The sequence below is a fragment of the Bos mutus genome, chromosome 15, assembly GCF_027580195.1.
Source record: "Bos mutus isolate GX-2022 chromosome 15, NWIPB_WYAK_1.1, whole genome shotgun sequence".
Classification (NCBI taxonomy): Eukaryota; Metazoa; Chordata; class Mammalia; order Artiodactyla; family Bovidae; genus Bos; species Bos mutus.
In genome coordinates, this window is record NC_091631.1 from 36445948 (window position 1) to 36469984 (window position 24037).

At 41.6% G+C, this 24037-nt stretch overlaps 1 protein-coding gene across 2 annotated transcripts in view; it reads right to left on the minus strand.

The window, feature by feature from the left end:
* Positions 1-13096, minus strand: part of DENND5A (DENN domain containing 5A) — a 94243-nt gene extending 81147 nt beyond the window's left edge. The window contains exon 1 of one of the 2 annotated variants that reach the window (XM_070383904.1): positions 12682-13096. In XM_070383904.1, the coding sequence (XP_070240005.1) occupies positions 12682-12796 (115 nt within the window). In that variant the 5' untranslated portion in view covers positions 12797-13096. The remainder of the gene's footprint in view (positions 1-12681) is intronic. The other variant, XM_070383903.1, reaches the window with a different exon arrangement.
* Positions 13097-24037: the final 10941 nt, after the last annotated feature.

The following is a 24037-nucleotide window of genomic DNA, read 5'->3' on the forward strand; positions in this document are numbered from 1 at the left end:
TCAACATATAATAGTAAATTTAAAAAGCAGGAAACATTTTTTTCTCTTATGATCTCAATTTTATAAATCTATATTAGTGTCCATATATTTTTTCACTGCAAGTGTTTTTGAAATATTTCCTAACAATCAACATATTCCAAAAGACAGTTTATGCAAGTCAATGAGAAAAAAACACAACAGAAATCATGAACAAAGGACTAAACAGGTAATTCACTGAAGAAATATACAAATGTACATGAACTATATGAAAAGATGTTCAGCCTCACAAATAATTAAATTTAGATTAAAGCAGACATTTTCTTCCTAGAAGATTGAAAACACTTTAGAAAAGCAGCTAATATTCCATTACAGATGTAGAGAAAAAAATGGGTAGCATCTTAAAAACTGTAGGGTCACAAAGAGTCTGACATGACTGAGTGACTTGAGCACAGAGTCTAACCTTTTGAGGAAGGTGATTTGGCAATATCTCTTTTACTTTCACTTCATTTTTAACACACTTGTTTATTTACTTAGTTAGCTATTTTTGGCTGCACTGGGTCTTCGTTGCTGCACATGGGGTTCTCTAGTTGTGGTGCAGGAGATTCTCACTCCAGTGACTTCTCCTGTAGCAGACCCAGAGCTGTAGGCGGACCAGCTCCAGCAACTGCGGCACACTGGCTCAGTAGTTGAGGCTCCTGGGCTCTGAAGTGTGGGCTCAGTACTTACCAGTGCTTTCGTAAACTGTAAAGCGAGGATAATGTCTTGTGGTACATAGCAATGAAATCTATTCAATAAATAATATCTGTTAATTTAATTATTAGGCATGGAGCTGACTGTGTTCCCCATGACCCAGTGTACTTGTGAGTGGGATGATCAGCAGAAGGTAGCATAAAAATGGGTAGAACAAAGCTAACTGGTCCTTAGGAAGATTGATTCAATGACCCTGGCCTCATTAAATTCATCACATTCACTACCAACTGAGCTGAGCAACCAACAGAGCTAGACCAGCAGATCAACAATCCTCCACAAAACACTGAACATACTTCTAGAAGATAAAACTACAAATGCTTAAATATCAACTTTTCAAACAATAAAACTGCACCAAAAAGAATGTTTCACAGTGGGCGTAAAGGATGAATCCTAGATAATTATTTAGCAAAGAAAAGGATTAAAAACCATTTGAACATACAGAATCTTAGAATTAAGCACAACTGGTTAATTTGGCAGGTGATACTTCAAGGTTTTTGTTTTGTTTTTCCCAAGAAGAGACTGTGATCCTAAGTCAACTTGTCAATAGGACTGGTTAAATAACTAAAACTGTACGGATTCACTTAAAAAAAAAAAAAAAAAAAGTTCATCCAAACTATTATAAAATTTAGCTCTATTAAAAATTACAAAATAATCACAGCGCAATACAAAACTGGAGAAGGAAATGGCAACCCACTCCAGTACCCTTGCCTGGAGAATCCCAGGAATGGGGGAGCCTGGTGGGCTGCCATCCATGGGGTCGCACAGGGTCTGACACAACTGAAGCAACTTAGCAGCAGCAGCAGCAGCAATACAAAACACCTCTCCTATCAGCATTTTAACTCCAAATCTGCCACTGACCCTTAGCTTTTTGAGTATGGGAAAACAATCATTGCTACTCTTCTACAAACCTCCACATTTTTATTACTCAGCACTTGGAAAAGCTGTGGAAGTCTGACTTATTTAAGTTTTAAAAAGTTAAGTACTATGCCTTATCAGGAAAAAAAAAGCATGGTTACATACAATTCTTTGAAAGCCTGAATAAGCAGGCTTTATCTTTTCATAATTAATACAAATATTTACCAAATACCTACTAGATAAAGCATGGTCTTCTAGCAAAGCTAAGAAATTTGTCTACCTGACTCTAGGACAAGTGAAGTTATAACATGTTTTAATTTGTATAAAGACCTATGGTCTTTATAATCAGGAAAAAATTTTAATGTAATGGTCATTGTCAAATAAAGACTCTGGGGAAAGAAGAAAAGAGACATCTAACATACTCACAATAAAACCTTTGGTTTTCTTCAACAGTATAGCAATAATTAATACCTATCTTCATGACACTGTTAAAAAGCTATTTTACAACTACAAAAAACAAGGGGGAAAAGGACACCAGAGATGACACAACTGAGAAAGGAATTCTTCTGACATTCCTGGAAAAGTAATTCTAATGTAGATTCAAAGTTGTTGTAAATTGGGTTTATCCATGTGGTTTATGATTGTTATTTCTAAATCATTTTCTTCTGTCTTTCTGACTTTAAAAATCCTAAAAGTTTCTTAGTTGCTTTCCATATCCTTTCATTATAAAGAATATGGTAAATCAGAAGTCCAGGGATTCCCTGGTGGTTCAGTGGTAAAGAATCTGTCTGCCAATGCACGGGACACGGGATTGAACCAAGATCGGGGAAGATGCCACATGCTGTGGAGACCAGCTAAGCCCCTGCACTGCAACTATTGAGCCTGTACTCTAGAGCCCGGGAGCCACAACTATGGAGTCCATGTGCCACAACTACTGAAGCCCGCGCACCCGAGAGCCCAAGATCCTCAACACAGAAGCCACTGCAATGAGAAGCCCATGGACTGCAACTAGAGTAGCCCCCCCACTCGCCACAACTGAAGAAAAGCCCTCGCAGCAACAAAGACCCAGCACAACCAAAAATAAACAAAATTATTTTTTAAAAAAAGAAGTCACAGATAGCACCCAACGACAACCAGAAAAAGATGCAAACTGCAGGCTACAGGGAAGGATTTCTGAGGTTAGCAAATGAAAACTTTTTTTTTTTTTCTTTTCAAAGAAAACTAACTTCAGACAAAAAGCATAAAACATCCTGAAACAGACTTACAAAAGAGAGCTTCTTAGAAACAAAGCCCCAATAACTATTTGGTCTTAAAAAAAAAAACATTTCCAGAACTGATAAGAATGGAGAGATAGGAAAAAATATATACATATAAAATACCAACCAGCCACAACAATTCAAAAAACAAGTGACCTGACTCCTCTCCTAACAGAGCTCCTCTACTGCATTGTGGTTTGGGGACTGAATCAAAGAGGCCACACAACAGTTCTGCCAGTCAATGATTAAGTTATTGCTTCAGTCAGTTCAGTTCAGTCACTCAGTTCAGTTCAGTTCAGTCACTCAGTCATATATGGCTCTTTGAGACCCCATGAATCGCAGCACGCCAGGCCTCCCTGTCCATCACCATCTCCCAGAGTTCATTCAGAACACGTCCATCGAGCCGGTGATGCCATACAGCCATCTCATCCTCTGTCGTCCCCTTCTCCTCCTGCCCCTGATCCCTCCCAGCATCAGAGTCCTCTCCAATGAGTCAACTCTTTGCATGAGGTTGGCCAAAGTACTGGAGTTTCAGCTTTAGCATCATTCCTTCCAAAGAACACCCAGAGCTGATCTCCTTTAGAATGGACTGGTTGGATCTCCTTGCAGTCCAAGGGACTCTCAAGAGTCTTCTCCAACACCACAGTTCAAAAGCATCAATTCTTCAGTGCTCAGCTTTCTTCACAGTCCAACTCTCACATCCATACGTGACCACTGGAAAAACCATAGCCTGACCTAAATCAAATCCCTTATGATTATACAGTGGAAGTGAGAAATAGATTTAAGGGACTAGATCTGATAGATAGAGTGCCTGATGAACTATGGACGGAGGTTCATGACATTGTACAGGGGACAGGGATCAAGACCATCTTCATGGAAAAGAAATGCAAAAAAGTAAAATGGCTGTCTGAGGAGGCCTTACAAATAGCTGTGAAAAGAAGAGAAGTGAAAAGCAAAGGGGAAAAGGAAAGATATAAGCATCTGAATGCAGAGTTCCAAAGAACAGCAAGAAGAGATAAGAAAACCTTCCTCAGCGATCAATGCAAAGAAATAGAGGAAAACAACAGAATGGGAAAGACTAGAGATCTCTTCAAGAAAATTAGAGATACCAAGGGAACATTTCAAGCAAAGATGGGCTCGATGAAGGGCAGAAATGGTATGGACCTAACAGAAGCAGAAGATATTAAGAAGAGGTGGCAAGAATACACAGAAGAACTGTACAAAAAAGATTTTCACGACCCAGATAATCACGATGGTGTGAGCGCTCACCTAGAGCCAGATATCCTGGAATGTGAAGTCAAGTGGGCCTTAGAAAGCATCACTACGAACAAAGCTATTGGAGCTGATAGAACTCCAGTTGAGCTCTTTCAAATCCTGAAAGATGATGCTGTGAAAGTGCTACGCTCAATATGCCAGCAAATTTGGAAAACTCAGCAGTGGCCACAGGACTGGAAAAGGTCAGTTTTCATTCCAATCCCAAAGAAAGGCAATGCCAAAGAATGCTCAAACTACCGCACAATTGCACTCATCTCACATGCTAGTAATGTAATGCTCAAAATTCTCCAAGCCAGGCTTTAGCAATACGTAAACCGTGAACTTCCTGATGTTCAAGCTGGTTTTACAAAAGGCAGAGGAACCAGAGATCAAATTGCCAATATCCGCTGAATCATGGAAAAAGCAAGAGAGTTCCAGAAAAACATCTATTTCTGCTTTATTGACTATGCCAAAGCCTTTGACTGTGTGGATCACAATAAACTGTGGAAAATTCTGAAAGAGATGGGAATACCAGACATGGAACACCAGACTGGTTCCAAATAGGAAAAGGAGTACATCAGTCACTTAGTTGTGTCCAACTCTTTGTGACCCCATGGACTGCAGCACGCCAGGCCTCCCTGTCCATCACCAACTCCCGGAGCTTGCTCAAACTCATGTCCATCGAGTCAGTGATACCATTCAACCACCTCATCCTCTGTCATCCCCTTCTCCTCCTGCCTTTTATCTTTCCCAGCATCAGGGTCTTTTCCTGTGAAGCAGCTCTTCGCATCAGGTGGCCAAAGTATTGGAGTTTCAGCTTCAGCATCAGTCCTTCCAATGAATAGTCAGGACCAATTTCCTTTAGGATGGACTGGTTGGATTTCCTTGCAGTCCAAGGGACTCTCAAGAGTCTTCTCCAACACCACAGTTCCAAAGCATCAGTTCTCAGGAACTCAGCTTGCGTTATAGTCCAACTCTCACATCCATACATGACTACTGGAAAAACCATAGCTTTGACTAGACAGACTTTTGTTGGCAAAGTAATGTCTCTGCTTTTGAATGTGCTGTCCAGGTTGGTCACAGCTTTTCTTCCAAGGAGCAAGCGTCTTTTAATTTCATGGCATCTGTAGTGATTTTGGAGTCCAAGAAAATAAAGTCTGTCACTGTTTCCATGTTTCCCCATCTATTTGCCATGAAGTGATGGGACCAGATGCTATGATCTTAGTTTTCTGAATGTTGAGTTTTAAGCCAACTTTTTCACTCTCCTCTCTCACTTTCATCAAAAGGCTCTTTAGTTCTTTCCTTTCTGCCATAAGGGTGGTATCAACTGCACGTCTGAGGTTATTGGTATTTCTCCCGGCAATTTTGATTCCAGCTTGTGCTTCATCCAGCCCAGCATTTTGCAAGATATACTCTGCATATAAGTTAAGTAAGTAGGGTAACAATATACAGCCTTGACATACTTCTTTCTCAATTTGGAACCAGTCTGTTGTTCCATGCACAGTTCTAACTGTTGCTTCTTGACCTGCATACAGATTTCTCAGGAGGCAGGTAAGGTGGTCTAGTATTAATACTTAAGTCATTTCTTAAGTATTGACAAATCTATCATTTCAAAATAATAATCTCAGGAATTCCTTGATGGTCCAGTGGTAAGGACCCTGTACTTTCACTGCCAAGGCGGGAGGTTTGATCCCTGGTCAAACCCCAGGTAAGATCCTACAAGCCACTTGGCATGGCAAAAAAAAAAGGAGTAATCTCATCAATGGTGAGAAGCAGAAAAAAGACCTGGATTCTAACAGTTCTTTCTAAACTGCTGGGGAACAGTGGACCAAAAAATATATTCTCAAATGGGGCTGAAAACATTAAAAAGTGTTTAAAAACTATTATGTCATTTATAAATATTAATCATTACCATATGTCAAAAGTGGGAGCCAGACTACCTCAGATCTGGCTCTGACAGTTTTTGATTCTATGACCGAGATAAACGAATTCATACTCATATTATGTTTTGCCAACTAGGAGTAGTTTAGAAAACAAGGAATTGGACTCACACTCACAGAGGGATGAAGCTTAATAAGAGGAACCTCCACACATATTCTCCCTGCTCAAGGCCCCTCAGCACTCCATGAAAACATTTTAGATTAATGCAGCTAGGTCAGTCCATTGAGTATATCACAGATGGCCTAGCAAAGTTTTGACCTGAAATGCCCATCACACTAATGAACAAAGCAAACAAATTACTAACCTGGCTTTCTTTAACAGGAAACTATGATAGATCCCATGGATGACAATCAAGCAAATATCCTAAGTGTAATATTTGAAAACTTGATGGTCTAAACAATAGCCACTCTCATCTAACTTCCTGGAGCCATAGCCGACTCCTAGGAAGCACACTGAAAATAGCTTGAGAGCCAGCGCAGGCCCTCATTTTCCACCATGACAGGACTCCAACATCCAGGGTTACATACTCCAAACTAAAATCAGTCATCACAAAACATGTGGAACACAGACATTTAACCACTGCCTCACCTAAAAACTTTTGAGAACTAAATCTAAAAATTTAGTAGCAATAGCCTATGTATTATCAATGAATTCCACAAGAAGACACCAGCTTCCAAAAGGCAAGGCTTTCTCTCTTCGACTAGGTCCTATGCCTATCCAGCAGTAACCTAAAACATGTCAAGTATAGCTCCCCTCCTGTGTACCCAGGTTCCTGGGAGACTTCTAAGACTACCTGACAATAATTCAAACCCAAGGATGGCAATAGGAATTGAGGAGCTGAGTCAAATCCATCTTCCACCAGTCAGCCAAAAAAAAACAAGGATATAAAAAAGGATATAGGACTAGACTTATAAAAGGATACAGGACTGGAAATGGCATTACCAAAGGAGGACCGAGGCTAGAAAAACTTTATCTATAATCTACTATGAAAGGAAGGAAGGGCTAAACAGAGTCTACGAATTTGGTTTAAACACCAGACAGTTACTCAGGATTTCCTCCTAAGAAAAGAGGAGCAGAGCCCTAGTGTTATTAAAGTGAAACCCACTTACCTTCAATGTGATCCTCCCTACCTAAGGGTGTGTGAAGTAGGTGCTCTTCTGTTAAGAACACAGTCTCTCCAACTAAATTTAGCATATAATTCTAAATTGCCTTGGGGCTGTGTAATTGTTTTCTGTGCGTTCCTCTCTCCTCCTGACTTCTTATTTGCTCTACCTTATAAAAGGAAACACATGAACCAACTTAAGAACTCTCCTCCTCCTACCCTTACCCCTGAAAGTATCCACAAATCCCTGAAGTAAGCCATCAGGATTTGAGTTTTGCTTCAGCTAAGAGTCTGAGCTTCAGAAGAATGACCATTTTATAAAGAGAATCTGAGAGAATCTGCCCAGAACTGACCAGACTGGTAGAGGAAAATAAAATCTAAGGTTAGTTCAAACCGACTACCTGTTTGAAACTGGCTCATCAAAGTTTTTATACTCCATCTCTGAGAAGAGATAAGCTTTTTTTTTTTCTTCTAAGTAAAATATCCTTGAGTCATCCAGGAATATGCAAATCAAAACCACACTGTGGTACCACTTCACACCCCTTAGGCCACCCATGATCAAAAAGATAGTAAGTGCTGGTGAGGATACAGAGAGTGTAACCCTCAAACACCACTAGTGGGAATGTAAAATAGTGCAGCTGTTTTAGAAAACAGTCCGCAATTTCTCAAAAGGTTAAACACTGGCCATTAACCCAGCCATTCCACTCCTAGGCATATACCTAAGAGAAATGAAAATATACATACACAAACGTTCACAATACCATTATCTGTAATAAATGAAAAGTATATAAATAACCCAAATGTACATCAACTTATGATAAGCAAAAGGTGGTGTATCTATACAATATCATTCTGCCATAAAAAGAAACAATGTATGGATACATGTTACAACATAGATGAACCTTGAAAACATGCTAAGTGAAAGAAGCCAGTCACAAAAGACCATATATTATATGATTCCATAGTATGAAATGTCCAAAATAGACAAATCCATAAAGATCAAAGATAGATTCAGATCAGATCAGATCAGTCGCTCAGTCGTGTCCGACTCTTTGCGACCCCATGAATCCCAGCACACCAGGCCTCCCTGTCCAACAACCTACGGCCCTCAAACTCTCTTCTTTCTCAAACTCATCAGCACTTGTTTTTACAAAATTATAATTACAATAATAAGAGTACCTTTCATTTTAATAAAAGGTCTAGAAGAATCTATATTAAAATGTTAACTACTATTTTTACAAGAAGAGATTATATCTTTCTTATACTATGGACGTGAATAATGATGTGAACTAGTACTGATTTGGTGATAAAAAAAAATAAAAGGTTTCCCCCCACAAAAAAATAGTAGAATAGTGGGTGTTTACAGCTAGGGTGTTAGGGAGTTGGAAGGATACAGGTAGTAACTGCTAGTGGATATAGGTTTGAAGGGCAAGTGATGAAAATATTCTAAAATTGATTGTAGTAATGATTGTAAAACTCTGTGAATATACTAAAAAACACAGAATTGTGTATTTTAAATAGAAGACATATCTCAATAAAGACATTATTATATATTAGAAAGAGAAAGGTGATGCATACTAAGTGATAAGGCAAATGGAGCAAAATGTTAACACTGAGTCCGGAAAAAGGATGCACTAAAGTTCTTGGTACTGAATGACAACGTTTGGTGTGAAGTTACATCAAAAGAAAAAACTAAAAAAAAAAAAACATCTCTTTCTTGTTAATCACACAGTATCCTTGCTTAACATGAAACAGAAACCTGCCCTAGAAAAAAACAATCATATGTCTGCTCCTGCCAAACGTTTTACTGTCTCCCTACCACCCATCAAATTCCTGCAAAGCATACAAAACACCACTCTAAGAGAAGAAAAAAGGATAAAATGTAGCAAGTGAGATAAATATTCCCCAACTTTCTCAGGACCTGTTTCCTCATCAGTAAAAATCAGGTTATATAATCTCTAAGAGTGCTTCCAAAGACTTCTCTGGTGGTCCAGTGGTTATGCATTCGCCATTCAATACTAAAGTCCCACATGCCTTGGAGCAACTAAGCCCATGCACCACAACTACTGAGCCCACGTGCCACAACTAGAGAGTCTGCACAGCACAGCAACAAAAATCTCACATAATGCAATGATGATCCTGCATGCCACAACTAACCTGATGCAGCCAAATAAATACATATTAAAAAAAAAAAAAAAAGGTGCTTCCATGTTTGACATTCCATGATTCTGTTGTTCTAACTTCACTGCCCAATACAGTTAAGGAGCAGTAAGATCTGTCCAGTCCTCTGGCTTTCCTGGACAGTGAGCCATTTTTTCTCTTTTAATGATGATATTAAAAGATGATTTCAGGGTACTGTCTGTATTCTAAGTAGGTTCATACAGGACACTGGCTAGTATCCCATCTATGTTCCCAAGCCCTCTCTTTAATTCTTGGCAAGACCCACTACTCAGAGCCTAAGAAACTGGAGTAGCAGATTCATGAACCTAGGATACTCATATCTCAATGCTGGGTGCAGGTCAGTGAAAAGGAATATAAGGATTCCAAAGAAAGAAATAGGTTATAAGCATATAGGAAACTTAACTCTAAGACAGAGATAGGGAAAGTTAACTCAAGAGTCCCATATCCTGGTAAACCTGCTGCTGCTGTCACCTGGTGGTGATCATAGAAGAAAAAGCAAAAATGAAGATGTCCAGAACACCCATCTATCAAACAGGTAGAAAGAGAGACTGGAATCTACGACCATCTGCCTCCCCACTTAGAACAGGCCAACAAAATGGGTCAACGTTTCGTAAAATCAAAATCAAAAATGTTCCTTCCAGAATTCCTTATCTCCTTGACAAACTCAAAACCCAAACAAGCAGATACCATTTCTTCCAGTTGGCTAGACCTGTGCTTCACCAACAGATTACCTTTCTTTCCTTCTGCCCAAAGTAATTCCTCAACGAACTCAAAGAGAAACAAAATAAATTTTCATATCTTCTTCAGTTCCTGCACAACAGGTGACTACATAACTTGCCTAAATGCTTAAGTCTACAAGAAAGGGGAAGAGGTGACAGGGAGAAACTTCATATAAAATTAAATGATCAAAGTGTTTTTTTGACAGTGCAAGTTCTATGGTTATTGCTGTAAACAGAAAAGAAGGAATGTTAATCTTTCTCCATAAAGCTAGAAGAATACAGCATCTTTGATCTGTTTGTTCTGGATTCACTTACTAAGAGTATAGAATCTATCTGAAGTTTTGAAGATAACATAGACTCCTCAGTACCTCCCTAGGGAATCTGGGTGCAACTCACAATTTTCTGTAGTTTCCTTTACTATGACATCATCAGTTTGGGAGCTATAAGGCAGAGAGAAAATACACCCTGGAGAGCTTCAACACTGACCCGCATAGAGCTATTTGTATTGTTTTGTTTTCCTTAAAGATTCCCTTTGGGGTCCAGATTCCCCTATGAACCTACCAGAAATGAAATGAAGAAAAAAAAAAATTCCTTCAATCAGTGCTTATTCTAGCAAAGGCCACCTACTGAATAAACAGCCTTGGCATTCCACTACTGCAACCATATTTAAAAAGAAAAATACCCCTCTTTACACATTTTATACATCTCATCCCCCTCTTTATTCTCTCAATAAGCTTTCACAAGGATACAATTTTAGCTTCCTGAAAAGCCAGATAATTAACAGATATTCACTAAAAGAGAACTAACACTTTTGAGAGTCTACTTGATAAGACACTTTTTATTTAAATTCTCTTTTTTAGAGATGAGGACCCCAGCAGTTATATAACTTGGCCTCCAGTCACAGAGATAGTCAATAGCAGAGTGAGAATGTTTAACCCCAAAACCCATGTTCTAACAAATCAAATCATTCCCAATTCGACTCATAAGCTTTATCATCTGCAAATCATTTTCTTTATTTTTGAAAATCAAATAGACACTCAAAAGCACAGCATAAAAATAACACTGGTTTATTTCACCAATTTAAAGTTTCTTTTACTGAGGAGAACTGTATCATTTTAAGTCTTTTTGTCAACATGTTAGTGTTTTCTAAAATCCCAGCCAAGCAATGAAATGCAGTTTATGGTACAAGAGGGGCACTGGATCAAAGTGAGGCAATTTACTGTCCTTCGTGGGCTCATTTTCTTCTCTGAGATCCTTCCAGCTCCAGTACCATGAACTGAATTCCAACAACTATATCTCAAAGTCATAAATTTAACAAATAGGAAACACAGATGAAAAGTTAGCCTCAGATTACAGGAATTCAAAGACCTAAAAAAGAGAACTTAAAACTACCCCAACCAAGTACTAATTGTATTACTGCTTCATGATTTTTTTCTCCACCTGCTATTAATTTGAGGAAGTAGTGTATTTGCTCTGACCTTGTTAAAGGTCATCGATTTATCATTTTTTAAAAAGACAGTCCATTTTGATGCATGCATCTAATTTTTTTTCATAAGAAACACTGAAATTTTTCTGGTTGGTGGGGGGACACACAAAACTTGTCCTGTCATCTCTGAAGCAAAGGAAAATTAGTCAACAGGATATTCGCTTTCAGGAGAAAAACTCTAAACACATCATGACAGAACAGTAAAAAGGAATCTCCCTCATCCAAATCAGGATGATTCAACAAACCTCCACCTACATAAAACCTGCAAACTGGACACTCCAGACGAAAACTTTTCCAAAACCAATGACGGTGCAGTGGTGAATTCGCGGGGACTTTACAACTCTGACACCGGTGCAGTGGAATTCACGGGATTTTACAATTCTGACACTCATGTGCAATTAGTGCCAGATCTGATCTGGGCCTTATCTTCACTTCCCCACCACTTCCCTTTGAAAGATGACTTGAGAAGCATCACTACGCAACCCAGGCTCTCCAAGTAGGCTGCTGCCCTCTTATTCACCGATGACGCTGGTCTCATAAAGGGCATAAATTATTTTCAATTTAAAAAAAAACGGCACGGCCCCGGGTTACGAACCCTTTCCAGAACGAAGGGAGTTCTCGCCCTCCTTGGTGTGGCCCAAGTTCACTTTATTACTTCACGTCCCATCAACTCAGGGGGCCTAGCCCAGGGCTGGGTTAGAAATGTTTTGAAGAACTGCGATCACAGGTTTCCTGGGAGGAGGCCAAATAAAACTCACCAAGTTTTTGTTTTCCTTTCTTTTTTAAAGTCTGGGTGGAACTTACTTTCACCAGGAGTGGGATGCCTTCTTCCCTCCCTAACGGGTGTTCGAGAACAAGCTTCCCTTTTATTTTACACTAAGTCAGTCAACCTTCACCGAACTGAGAACACAATCCTTCCCTCAGCCGCGAGGACCTGGCCACAAGAGCGGCGGGGAGCAGGGACCGTTCGGACCCGTTATGGCTCAGGGCCCCTCTGCCCGTTTCCCCTCCTCAGCCCCACGCCCCCTTCCCCGCGCTCGCCCCTCGCCCGTCTCCCGGGACAAAGCCAGGGTGAGGGAGGATTTCTCGGGGGTCGCCGGCGGCCGCGGACGCGGACGCGGACGCGGGGAAGCGGCCCCGGACTCAGCGCTCACTCACCCGACAGCTCGTCCGGCTCCAGCCCGGTCTCGGTGTCCAGCCCGCAGATGACAAAGTAGTCGGCGAAGCGACTGGGCGCCGAGCCCCCTCCGCCGCCGCCGCCGCCGCCGCTCATGGCGCCGGGGCCGAGCCGGGCCGGGCCGTGCGGAGCGTCGAGCCCCCGCACCCGGGCGCCCGCCCGCCCTCAGGCCGCCCCTCCCGCCGCCGCCGCCGCTACCGCGGCTCCGGCCGCCGCCCCCGGCCTTGGCCCGGTCCCCGCGGCCGCCGCGGCTGCCGTGACGGGGCAGGGGGGCACCGGGCCGCCCCGCGCCGCATCCTGGACTCCTTCCCCTCCGCTTCGCGGCCGCTGTCGCCAGCCGAGAGCGCCGCGGCCGGAGCGAGCTCGAAGGGCGGAAAGCGCTGAGGAGAACCCCTACCGCGGCTCCCTCCCGCCTGCGCAGGCGCCGTTGGGGAGGGGCGGGCTCCTCGCCGAAAGGATGACGTGATGCTCTTCTGGCCTGGCGGGCTGCGGCTTCCAAGGCTGTCGCCGCAGCGCGGCAGGCAACTGCTGGATCGCCCGCATCCGCCACCCCCTCGGGGCTGCGACTCCGTTAGGAAGGGCAGCGGAGGTGCGGGATGAGTGGACGCATCCTTCAGAGCCTGGCCCCTGGCCCATGCTCCGCCCCCACCCCCGCCTCCCACTAAAGGCCCGACGAGCTGTCATGGGAATAGGTTTTAAGATTGAGCTAGGAAGCCCAGCTCATCCTAACTCTAGGAAGCCCACCGGCCTAAACCGCAGATAGCCTTCTCCCCAGCCCCGCTCCCTGACGTCCATGGCTGGCTTTTTCTCTAGTAGAGCTGGTGATGTCTCCTCCTTCGCCAGATGTGAATCAGCCTGCTCTGTATTTACACTTGGCTTATAAATGGGGAAACTGAGGCTCAGAAAGAAGCGAGGCCTTTCCCCAAGGTTACTCTGAAAGACAAAGCCTGGAGTTGAATCCTGAGCTTCTGATCAGTCCCTGCCCTCTCACCCCGATTCCAAGCAGGCCTTTTCCCTTGCACATGGTTGTGCCCTTCTCTCTCCTAGAGCCTCCAGAGGCCCCTGTTACTGCGAGCTCCCCTTCTGCTTCTGACAATTCTCAGTTCCATCCCTAAGCAAGTTCTCCTGAGAGAAGTGGGGGACCAGGAGAGAAACTTGCTTCCTGGTACTTGGATTGGGACCCTCCGATTTGATTTCCCACAGAATCTAAGCAGAAAACAGGAGATCAGAAATCAAGAAGGCAATGTGTATAGTGGTTACTTCTAGTAGGCTCTAGAAACAGTGCTCAGATTTGAAACCTGACTTTATCATTTACTGTGTGACCTTGGGCAGTTTCCAGGTGCCAGCAATCGTGTTTCTTGTGATTACATAAAATGAATGCTCATACGGGTTAAGTGATCAGAATAGTGTCTGGAAGTAGAAGGCACTCAATAAATATTAGAGATTATATTATTATTCCAACAAGAGGTGTGCCTAGGGACTGTTCTGACAGGCTGCTGCTAAAGGCCTGAGAAGGCAGCTGGCTTCCCCAAAGGCTCACCCTGAGTTCTCTCCTGGGTACCTCTCTCAAGTATTGGTTCCCACGGGCAGGGTGACTTGGAGGTCACAGCCAACATCACTTGGAACCATAGCACCTGATCCTCTTTGTATGTAACCTGCCTGAACCAGTAAGAAAAAAAGTGCAGAAAAGATAGCTTTACAAAGTGCATTGAGGGTGGTGCCTCACCCTGTCTTGCATGCTGGGGACACAGAGACAGGAGAGGAGGCTCAGAGAGCTAAATGGTTACAATGCATGGAAAAGGGGCATCCTTCCAGGATGGGTGATGGTCAGGAAAGGCTTCCAGGAGGAGATATAATCCGACCTGAGTTCCAAAGGACCAAAAGAAATATCTCAAGTGAAACAGGGAGAGAAAGATGTTTCAGATAGCATGTGCAACAACACACAGGGAGTGACAGGTTGAAATGGTTACATAGGAGCAACAAGTTGTAATTCATTTCTCTGGAAGACAGAATTAAAAGATGAAACCAGGGAGAGAGGAGGAACAAAGCAGGAAAGGCTTCAAATGCCAGGCTAAAGAATTTACCCTGTGTCAGAGGAATGGTAAACTGGAGGAGTTTAAGCTGAGGCGTGACAAGATCTGATTTACATCTTAGAATGTTCACTCTGGGAGTCATGTGGAAGAAGAGACTTAAAAAGGCCTTGATTATTCTCAGTTTGAAGTCCAGAAACTTTTTATTCAATGTGTCCAGGGTGATCAGGTGCTAGGAGACCTCTCACACTAACTGAACTCATAAAACAAGTTAGAAACAAAAGACTATATTAATTTGCCCTGGGAAATGTAACTGCTCAGAGGCCCAGAATATTCAACTGTAAAGTGATCTCCTTCCAGTAGGAAATATGTTTGGCAGAGTGATTGCTTCTTCCAGATTCAGAGGAAAACAACAGAGCTGTGTGCTCTTGTTTTAGATTAAATCCTCACTTCCACTCTTGCTAGTTATGTGAGCAGAGGTACATCAGTTAACTTCTCTGAAATGGGAATAATCATTCTTACCCCCACAAGATTGCTTTCAAGATTCTTAATTTTTTTAATGAAGGAAGAAAGGAATTTAAATGTCTGGAACATAATATACTCTTTTCTTCTTAAACCAATGTTTCTTTCTAATATTTATTTATGTATTTGGCTGCACTGGGTCTTAGTCATAGCATACAGGATCTTCGTGACACATAGGCTCAGTAGTTGTGGCTCGGGCTTAGTTGGTCCATGGCATGTGAGATCTTAGTTCCCTGATCAGGGATCTGACCCATGTCCCCTGCATTGCAAGATGGATTCTTAACCACTGGACCACCAGGGAAGTCCTCATAACATACTCTTAATAAGCAGCAACTTGGAGCCCCATTTCAGCACCAAGGATCTGGGAGAGAGCAAGTCAACATCTGAGGGAAGGTAAATACAGGAAATACTCCTAGACTTCTCTGGTGACTCAGATGGGAAAGCATTCTGCAATGCAGGAGACCTGGGTTCGATCCCTGGGTTGAGAAGATCCCCTGGAGAAGGGCATGGCAACCCACTCCAGTGTTCTTGCCTGGAGAATCCCATTGACGGAGGAGCCTGGTAGGCTGCAGTCTATGGGGTCGCACAGAGTCGGACACGACTGAAGCGACTTAGCTGCAGCAGCAGGAGGTTGGTCATAACTTTCCTTCCAAGGAGTAAGCGTCTTTTAAATTCATGGCTGCAGTCACCATCCACAGTGATTTTGGAGCCCAGAAAAATAAAGTCTGACACTGTTTCCACTGTTTCCCCATCTATTTCCCATGAAGTGATGGGACGGGATGCCATGATCTTCGTTTTCTGAATGTTGAGCTTTAAGCCAACTTTTTCAGTCTCCTCTTTCATCAAGAGGCTTTTTAGTTCCTCTTCGTTTTCTGCCATAAGGGTGGTATCATCTGCATATCTGAGGTTCTTGATATTTCTCCCAGCAATCTTGATTCCAGCTTGTGATAAACTATACTAAAAAAGAATAATAATATTTTTAAAAAGAATGTCTACATGGCGTATAACTGAGTCACTTTGCTGTATAGAAGACATTGGCAGAACATTGTAAATCAACTATATGTCAAAAAAAAATTTTTTAAAAGAAGCAAATGAGATTAACTAATTAATTAAAATTTTAAGAAACAAATGAGACTTTTTCTGTCTCTCTTTTTTGCCTTCCACCAGCTAGAAGTAAAGAATTTGGAGGTTCTAAGGAATGGCAAAACAGAAGACAGAGAAACCTGGATCTCTGAATCAACTACATGGAGGAAAGGCTCTCGCTGACCAAGAATACCCCCATAGGACTGTTTGGTGAACAGAAAATAGACTTCAGTTGTGTTAAGCCACTGGTAATGTGTTGTTTTTTGTTATGGCAACCAGCATTACCATCACTCAAGTAGAAGACATTGGGGTGGGGGAAACAGATTACAGAGAGCCTTGTAGGCACATTGTAAACATTTTACCTTTGTCTCTGAATAAAATGAAAAATCACTGGAGATCCACAATGTGGATCACAATAAACTGTGGAAAATTCTTAAAGAGATGGAAATACCAGACCACCTGCCTCCTGATGCATGCAAGTAAAGAAGCAACAGTGAGAACCAGACATGGAACAACAGACTGGTTCCAATTTGGGAAAGGAATACATCAAGGCTGTATATTGTCACCCTGTTTATTTAACTTAAATGCAGAGTACATCATTCGAAATGCTGAGCTGATGACTCACAAGCTGGAATTAAGATTGCCAGGAGAAATATCAACAATCTCAAATATGCAGATGATACCACTCTAATGGCATAAAGTGAAGAGGAAGTAAAGAGCCTCTTGATGAAGGTGAAAGTGGAGAATGAAAAAGCTGGCTTAAAAGTCAACATTCGTAAAACTAAGATCATAGCATCCGGTCCCATCATTTAATGGCAAATAGATGGGGAAACAATTGAAACAGTGATAGACTTTATTTTCTTGGGCTCCAAAATCACTTTTGCTTGTGCTTCCCTGGTGGCTCAGATGGTAAAGAATCTGCCTGCAATGTGGGAGACCTGGGTTCAATCTCTGGGTTAGGAAGATCCCTGGAGAAGGGAATGGCAACCCACTCCAGTATTCTTGCCTGGAGAATTCCATGGACAGAGGAGCCTAGTGGGCTCTTGTCCATGGGGTAGCAAAGAGTAGGACACGACTGAGCGACTACACTTTCACTTTCCAAAATCACTGTGGATGGTGACTGCAGCCATGAAATTAAAAGATACTTGCTCTTTGGAAGGAAGCTATGACAAATCTAAACAGTGTATTAAAAAGCAGAGACATCACTTTGCTGACAAAGGTATAGTCAAAGCTATAGTTTTCCCAGTAGTCATGTATGAATGTGAGAGTTGGATCATAAAGAAGACTGAGCACCGAAGAACTGATGCTTTGGAATTGTGCTGTTGGAGAGACTCCTGAGAGTCCTTTGGATAGCAAGGAGATCAAACTAGCCAATCCTAAAGGAACTCCACCCTGAATATTCACTGGAAGGACTGATGCTGAAGCTGAAGGTCCAATACTTTGGCCATCTGAGGCGAAGAGCCAATTCATTGGAAGAGGCCTTTATACTGGGAAAGATTGAAGGCATAAGGGGAAGGGGGCGGCAGAGGATGAGATAGTTAGATAGCATCATTTATGCTATTAAATGTATCAATATTGATATCATCAATAGACATGAGTTTGAGCAAATGCCAGGAAATAGTGAGAGACAGAGGAGCTTGGCATGCTGCAGTCCACGAGGTTGCAAAGAGTTGGATACGGCTAGGCCACTGAACAACAAAAGGTACCATTTTAAGCATTTTATATACATTAACTCTGTCTAGAACTTGTCCTGAACTCAAGATTTGTATATCCAACCGATTTCTATCATATAAATCTGAAAGTTGCTAAGAGACATCTCAAAGTTAACATATTCCAAATCAAATTTCTAATTTACACCCATAATACGATGCCCCTTCCATACACTTTCCCTATCTCAGTAATTGGCAACCTCATGCTTTCAGTTCATTTCAAAAACTTCACACTCGTTCCTCTCTCTCTCTCTTTCCCTCCCTCCTCACACTTATACCACATGCACACAAACACACAGACACACACATATGCACACATACCACATCATATCCATTAGAAAATCTATTGCTTTTGAAAATTTTAACAAAGTAAAGCATAGAAAGTTGTCTACTTTTAACCCTTGTTTGGTTCAGAAAGTTATCAAAGGAAGCTGGAGAAAGAACAGGTTTCTGAAAGTGTGAAACGTCTTGGTTATGTGAATTCCAGAAAATCACTAAGCATGGTTTGAAAAATATTGGGTTAGTCAAAAAGTTTATTTGAGTTTTCAATAACATCTATTGGGAAAATCTGAATGAACATTTTGACCGATCCAACACTTTGTAACTATATCTTATAAGTTACCCATACGTTTAGTTAGTATTGCTGGATAATGATATCAATAGTGGAAAAACTGAGGAAAAACACAAATTCATACTGTATAAAATATAATGATAGCTACGATAATAAATCCATTATTTTTAATATAAAGAAAAAAGTAAGTAATTTTATTAAGTCAGTTTATTTCCCTTTGCTTAATACATAGTCAATAAACATTTCCAAAATATCAGTTTGAAATACACAGGGTTACTTGCCTTATAACTCCCATGGGTGTCAGTTCTTCCCTAGAGAAATGTAGGAATAGCAGAACTAATCTTGCAAGTTTGTACCTTACATAGAAGCACCAAAGTAAAGAGAGGGAAGGAGGATGTGATCCCAATAGATCAGTTCAAGAGCAGAGAAGTGAGCCCCTAGGAATGGTCCACACAGGTCCGCTTACAGACACGAACCTTCCTTCAAAAGCTGGAATGAGGTCATTGGTATATCTTGGATCAACACTAACTGCAAAATTATATATATTTGCATTGCAGTATTATGATTATACAGTGGAAGTGAGAAATAGATTTAAGGGCCTAGATCTGATAGGCAGAGTGCCTGATGAACTATGGAATGAGGTTCGTGACATTGTACAGGAGACAGGGATCAAGACCATTCCAATAGAAAAGAAATGCAAAAAAGCAAAATGGCTGTCTGGGGAGGCCTTACAAATTGCTGTGAAAAGAAGAGAAGCGAAAAGCAAAGGAGAAAAGGAAAGATATAAACATCTGAATGCAGAGTTCCAAAGAATAGCAAGAAGAGATAAGAAAGCCTTCTTCAGCGATCAATGCAAAGAAATAGAGGAAAACAACAGAATGGGAAAGACTAGGGATCTCTTCAAGAAAATCAGAGATACCAAAGGAACATTTCATGTAAAGATGAGCTCGATAAAGGACAGAAATGGTATGGACCTAACAGAAGCAGAAGATATTAAGAAGAGATGGCAAGAATACACAGAAGAACTGTACAAAAAAGATCTTTATGACCCAGATAATCACGATGGTGTGAGCGCTCACCTAGAGCCAGACATCCTGGAATGTGAAGTCAAGTGGGCCTTAGAAAGCATCACTACGAACAAAGCTAGTGGAGGTGATGGAATTCCAGTTGAGCTATTCCAAATCCTGAAAGATGATGCTGTGAAAGTGCTGCACTCAATATGCCAGCAAATTTGGAAAACTCAGCAGTGGCCACAGGACTGGAAAAGGTCAGTTTTCATTCCAATCCCAAAGAAAGGCAATGCCAAAGAATGCTCAAACTACCACACAATTGCACTCATCTCACACGCTAGTGAAGTAATGCTCAAAATTCTCCAAGCCAGGCTTCAACAATATGTGAACTGTGAACTTCCTGATGTGCAAGCTGGTTTTAGAAAAGGCAGAGGAACCAGAGATCAAATTGCCAACATCCGCTGGATCATAGAAAAAGCAAGAGAGTTCCAGAAAAACATCTATTTCTGCTTTATTGACTATGCCAAAGCCTTTGACTGTGTGGATCACAATAAACTGTGGAAAATTCTTCAAGAGATGGGAATACCAGACCACCTGATCTGCCTCTTGAGAAATTTATATGCAGGTCAGGAAGCAACAGTTAGAACTGGACATGGAACAACAGACTGGTTCCAAATAGGAAAAGGAGTTCATCAAGGCTGTATATTGTCACCCTGTTTATTTAACTTATATGCAGAGTACATCATGAGAAACGCTGGACTGGAAGAAACACAAACTGGAATCAAGATTGCTGGGAGAAATATCAATAACCTCAGATATGCAGATGACACCACCCTTATGGCAGAAAGTGAAGAGGAACTCAAAAGCCTCTTGATGAAAGTGAAAGTGGAGAGTGAAAAAGTTGGCTTAAAGCTCAACATTCAGAAAACGAAGATCATGGCATCCGGTCCCACCGCTTCATGGGAAATAGATGGGGAAACAGTGGAAACAGTGTCAGACTTTATTTTTCTGGGCTCCAAAATCACTGTGGATGGTGACTGCAGCCATGAAATTAAAAGACGCTTACTCCTTGGAAGGAAAGTTATGACCAACCTAGATAGCATATTCAAAAGCAGAGACGTTACTTTGCCAACAAAGGTTTGTCTAGTCAAGGCTATGGTTTTTCCTGTGGTCATGTATGGATGTGAGAGTTGGACTGTGAAGAAGGCTGAGCACTGAAGAATTGATGCTTTTGAACTGTGGTGTTGGAGAAGACTCTTGAGAGTCCCTTGGACTGCAAGGAGATCCAACCAGTCCATTCTAAAGGAGATCAGCCCTGGGATTTCTTTGGAAGGAATGATGCTAAAGCTGAAACTCCAGTACTTTGGCCACCTCATGCGAAGAGTTGACTCATTGGAAAAGACTCTGATGCTGGGAGGGATTGGGGGCAGGAGGAGAAGGGGATGACAGAGGATGAGATGGCTGGATGGCGCACTCGATGGACGTGGGTCTGGGTGAACTCCGGGAGTTGGTGATGGACAGGGAGGCCTGGCGTGCTGCGATTCATGGGGTCACAAGGAGTCGGACGCAACTGAGCGACTGATCTGATCTGATCTGATCTGATTGTTTGTAAGAGCAAAACAAGACAAAAGAAAACAAACAAAACCAACTGGAAACAATCTTAATATGCAGCTTTAGGGAACAGGTTAAAGAAACTACAGCTTGTACAAATACTGAAATATGCACCTGTAAAACAAAACAAGAAGAAAGGATAAAAGAAAAGACAAGAAAAAAAGGAGACTCATTAGATACTGATACAGAAAAAAATACAAGTTGCTTTGCTAATGTAAAAAGCAAGGTGCAAAACTGCGTATAGTAGTTAAAACATGGAAGTAACATAAGTGTCTCTCAGTAGGTGACTAGATAAGGAAAATGTGGTATATAGATACAGTGGAATATTATTCAGCTTGAAGAAGGAAGGAAATTTTGACATATGCTACAACACAAGTGAGGCTTGAGGACATCATGCTGAGTGAAATAAGCCAGTCACAAAAAGACAAGTACTGTGTGATTCCACTTATTTAGTACCTAGAAGAGTCAAAGTCATAGACACAGAAAAAGAATGGTGGTTGTCAGGGGCTGAGGCAGGGGGAGAGGAATGAGGAGTTTTTGCTTAATTGGCATAGAGTACCTATTTTGCACATGAAAAGAGTCATGGATGATGATGGTGGTGGCACAACATTATGAATGCACTTAATGCCTTTGAACTGTACACTTAAACATGATTAAAATGATAAATTTTATGTGTATTTTATCACAATTTCTGAAATTAAGAAAAAAATTACACAGTAAAAATAAAATAAAACTTCAAGGTAGACTTCTCTGGTGGTACAGTGGATAGGAATCTGCCTGCCAATGCATGAAACACAGGTTCAATCCCTAGTACAAGAAAATTCCACCTGCTGCGGAGCAACAAAGCCCCTAGAGCACCCAAGCCACAGCTACTGAACCGCTAGGCCTAGAGCCTGTGCTCCGCAGCAAGAGAAGCCACCATAGTGAAAAGCCTGTGCACTCAACAAAGAGTAGCCCCTGCTCGCTGAAACTAGAGAAAGCCCCAGCAAAGCAACGAAGACCTAGAGCAGCCAAAAAAAATAAATAATTTCAAAGTAACGCACAATTCTTCAGTTATTCTGAACTTATTTCTTGGACACTGGTTTTTAAAAATGAAAAGGTAGATATGAGCTAAAGATACAATTAAAATGTGGAAGAAAACAATATACAGGTAGAGGATTAAAAGACACAAAATATTAGGTAGAAAATACGCTGCTGCTGCTGCTGCTGGGTCGCTTCAGTCGTGTCCGACTCTGTGCGACCCCATAGACAGCAGCCCACCAGGCTCCCCCATCCCTGGGATTCTCCAGGCAAGAACACTGGAGTGGGTTGCCATTTCCTTCTCCAATGCATGAAAGTGAAAAGTGAAAGTGAAGTCGCTCAGTCGTGTCCGACTCCTAGCGACCCCATGGACTGCAGCCTACCAGGCCCTTCCGTTAATGAGGTTTTCCAGGCAAGAGTACTGGAGTGGGGTGCCATTGCCTTCTCCAAGAAAATACTCTACAAGGATATATTGTGCAAGGGAATACAGCTAATATTTAATATAAATATAAATGACATGAGAATGTGAAAAATTGTGAATCACTATATTGTACACTTATAACTTTCATGATTTTTACATTAACTCTTCTTCAAAAAATAAAAATAAATAAAATGTAGAAGAAGCAAACTGACTTATTAAAGAAGAGCTTTGAGAGGAGCTCTAAACAGATCTCTGAAGTCAGACACCCAAGGTTCAAATCTCAGCTTTACCATTTATGAAATCTGTATTTTTAGGTAAATTTCTTAACCTCTCTGAGCCTTAATTTTTTTCATCTGTAAAAGGAAAACAATAATGTTATTTGTCTCATATGTTTGTTGTGTGAATTAAAGTGATACACATAAAAAAGAATGTGTGTGTATTGTGCTATCATCTGTGTAAAAAGAATAAAAGAAATATGTACTTTATTCTTTCTTGTATATGCATATACTATTTTTGGAAGAATAAATAATTTTGTTAAAATGTATTGTTCTAGAAATGGAAACTCACAGGGATCTAGAGGGGAAATATTTCATTATACATTGTTTTTTACTTTTTGACTTTTGAACCATAAGAATGCATTATTTACTCAAAAACAGACAATATTAAAACTTTTAAAAATGCTATCCCCTTCCTCCACTGCCCCCTACTCACACAGCAAGATTAATCCTCTGGAGACATGGCTCTGGTCATGCTACACCCGTCCAGTCAGAATCCTTGGTAGGGCACAAAGTCTTTCCAGTGTGACTGCTAAGGCTTTGTATGATCCAGGCTCAACCCACCCACCTTATTATTCTTCCAGCATCCCCCTTCACACCATCTATCTCCAGTCAAGATTTACTACTCACTACATTCCCAGCAGTCACCCCACTTGGGATGAAGTACCCATAACCAATCCTCATTTGGAAAGCCCAGAGTTAATCACTCATTTGTGGCTCCTCCTCTGTTACCCACCCAGGGTAACAGACCCTTGGACGCTTTAACAGATAGAAGTTGATAAGAAGCCAGATGAGATATTCAGGCAAGGCTTTATTGGGACTCCTGCTGTAGTACAAGGTAATAGGGGCCCTTGCTCACTCCCTAAGGGGAATGAGTTGATCCCTTAAATGGGATGAGGGTAGGGGCAGATCAGTGGGTTGGGCTTGAGGGGTGGCTTGAACCTGCCCACTCCCAGTTCACAGTACAGCATTCAAGAAAGGCCTTCGGGTGAACTCACAGGTGCTCAAAACCCCTCCTCTGCAATGTTCAATGAAGAGTTCACCATGTACAAACTGAAATGAATCCCACTGATTATACAAAAAAA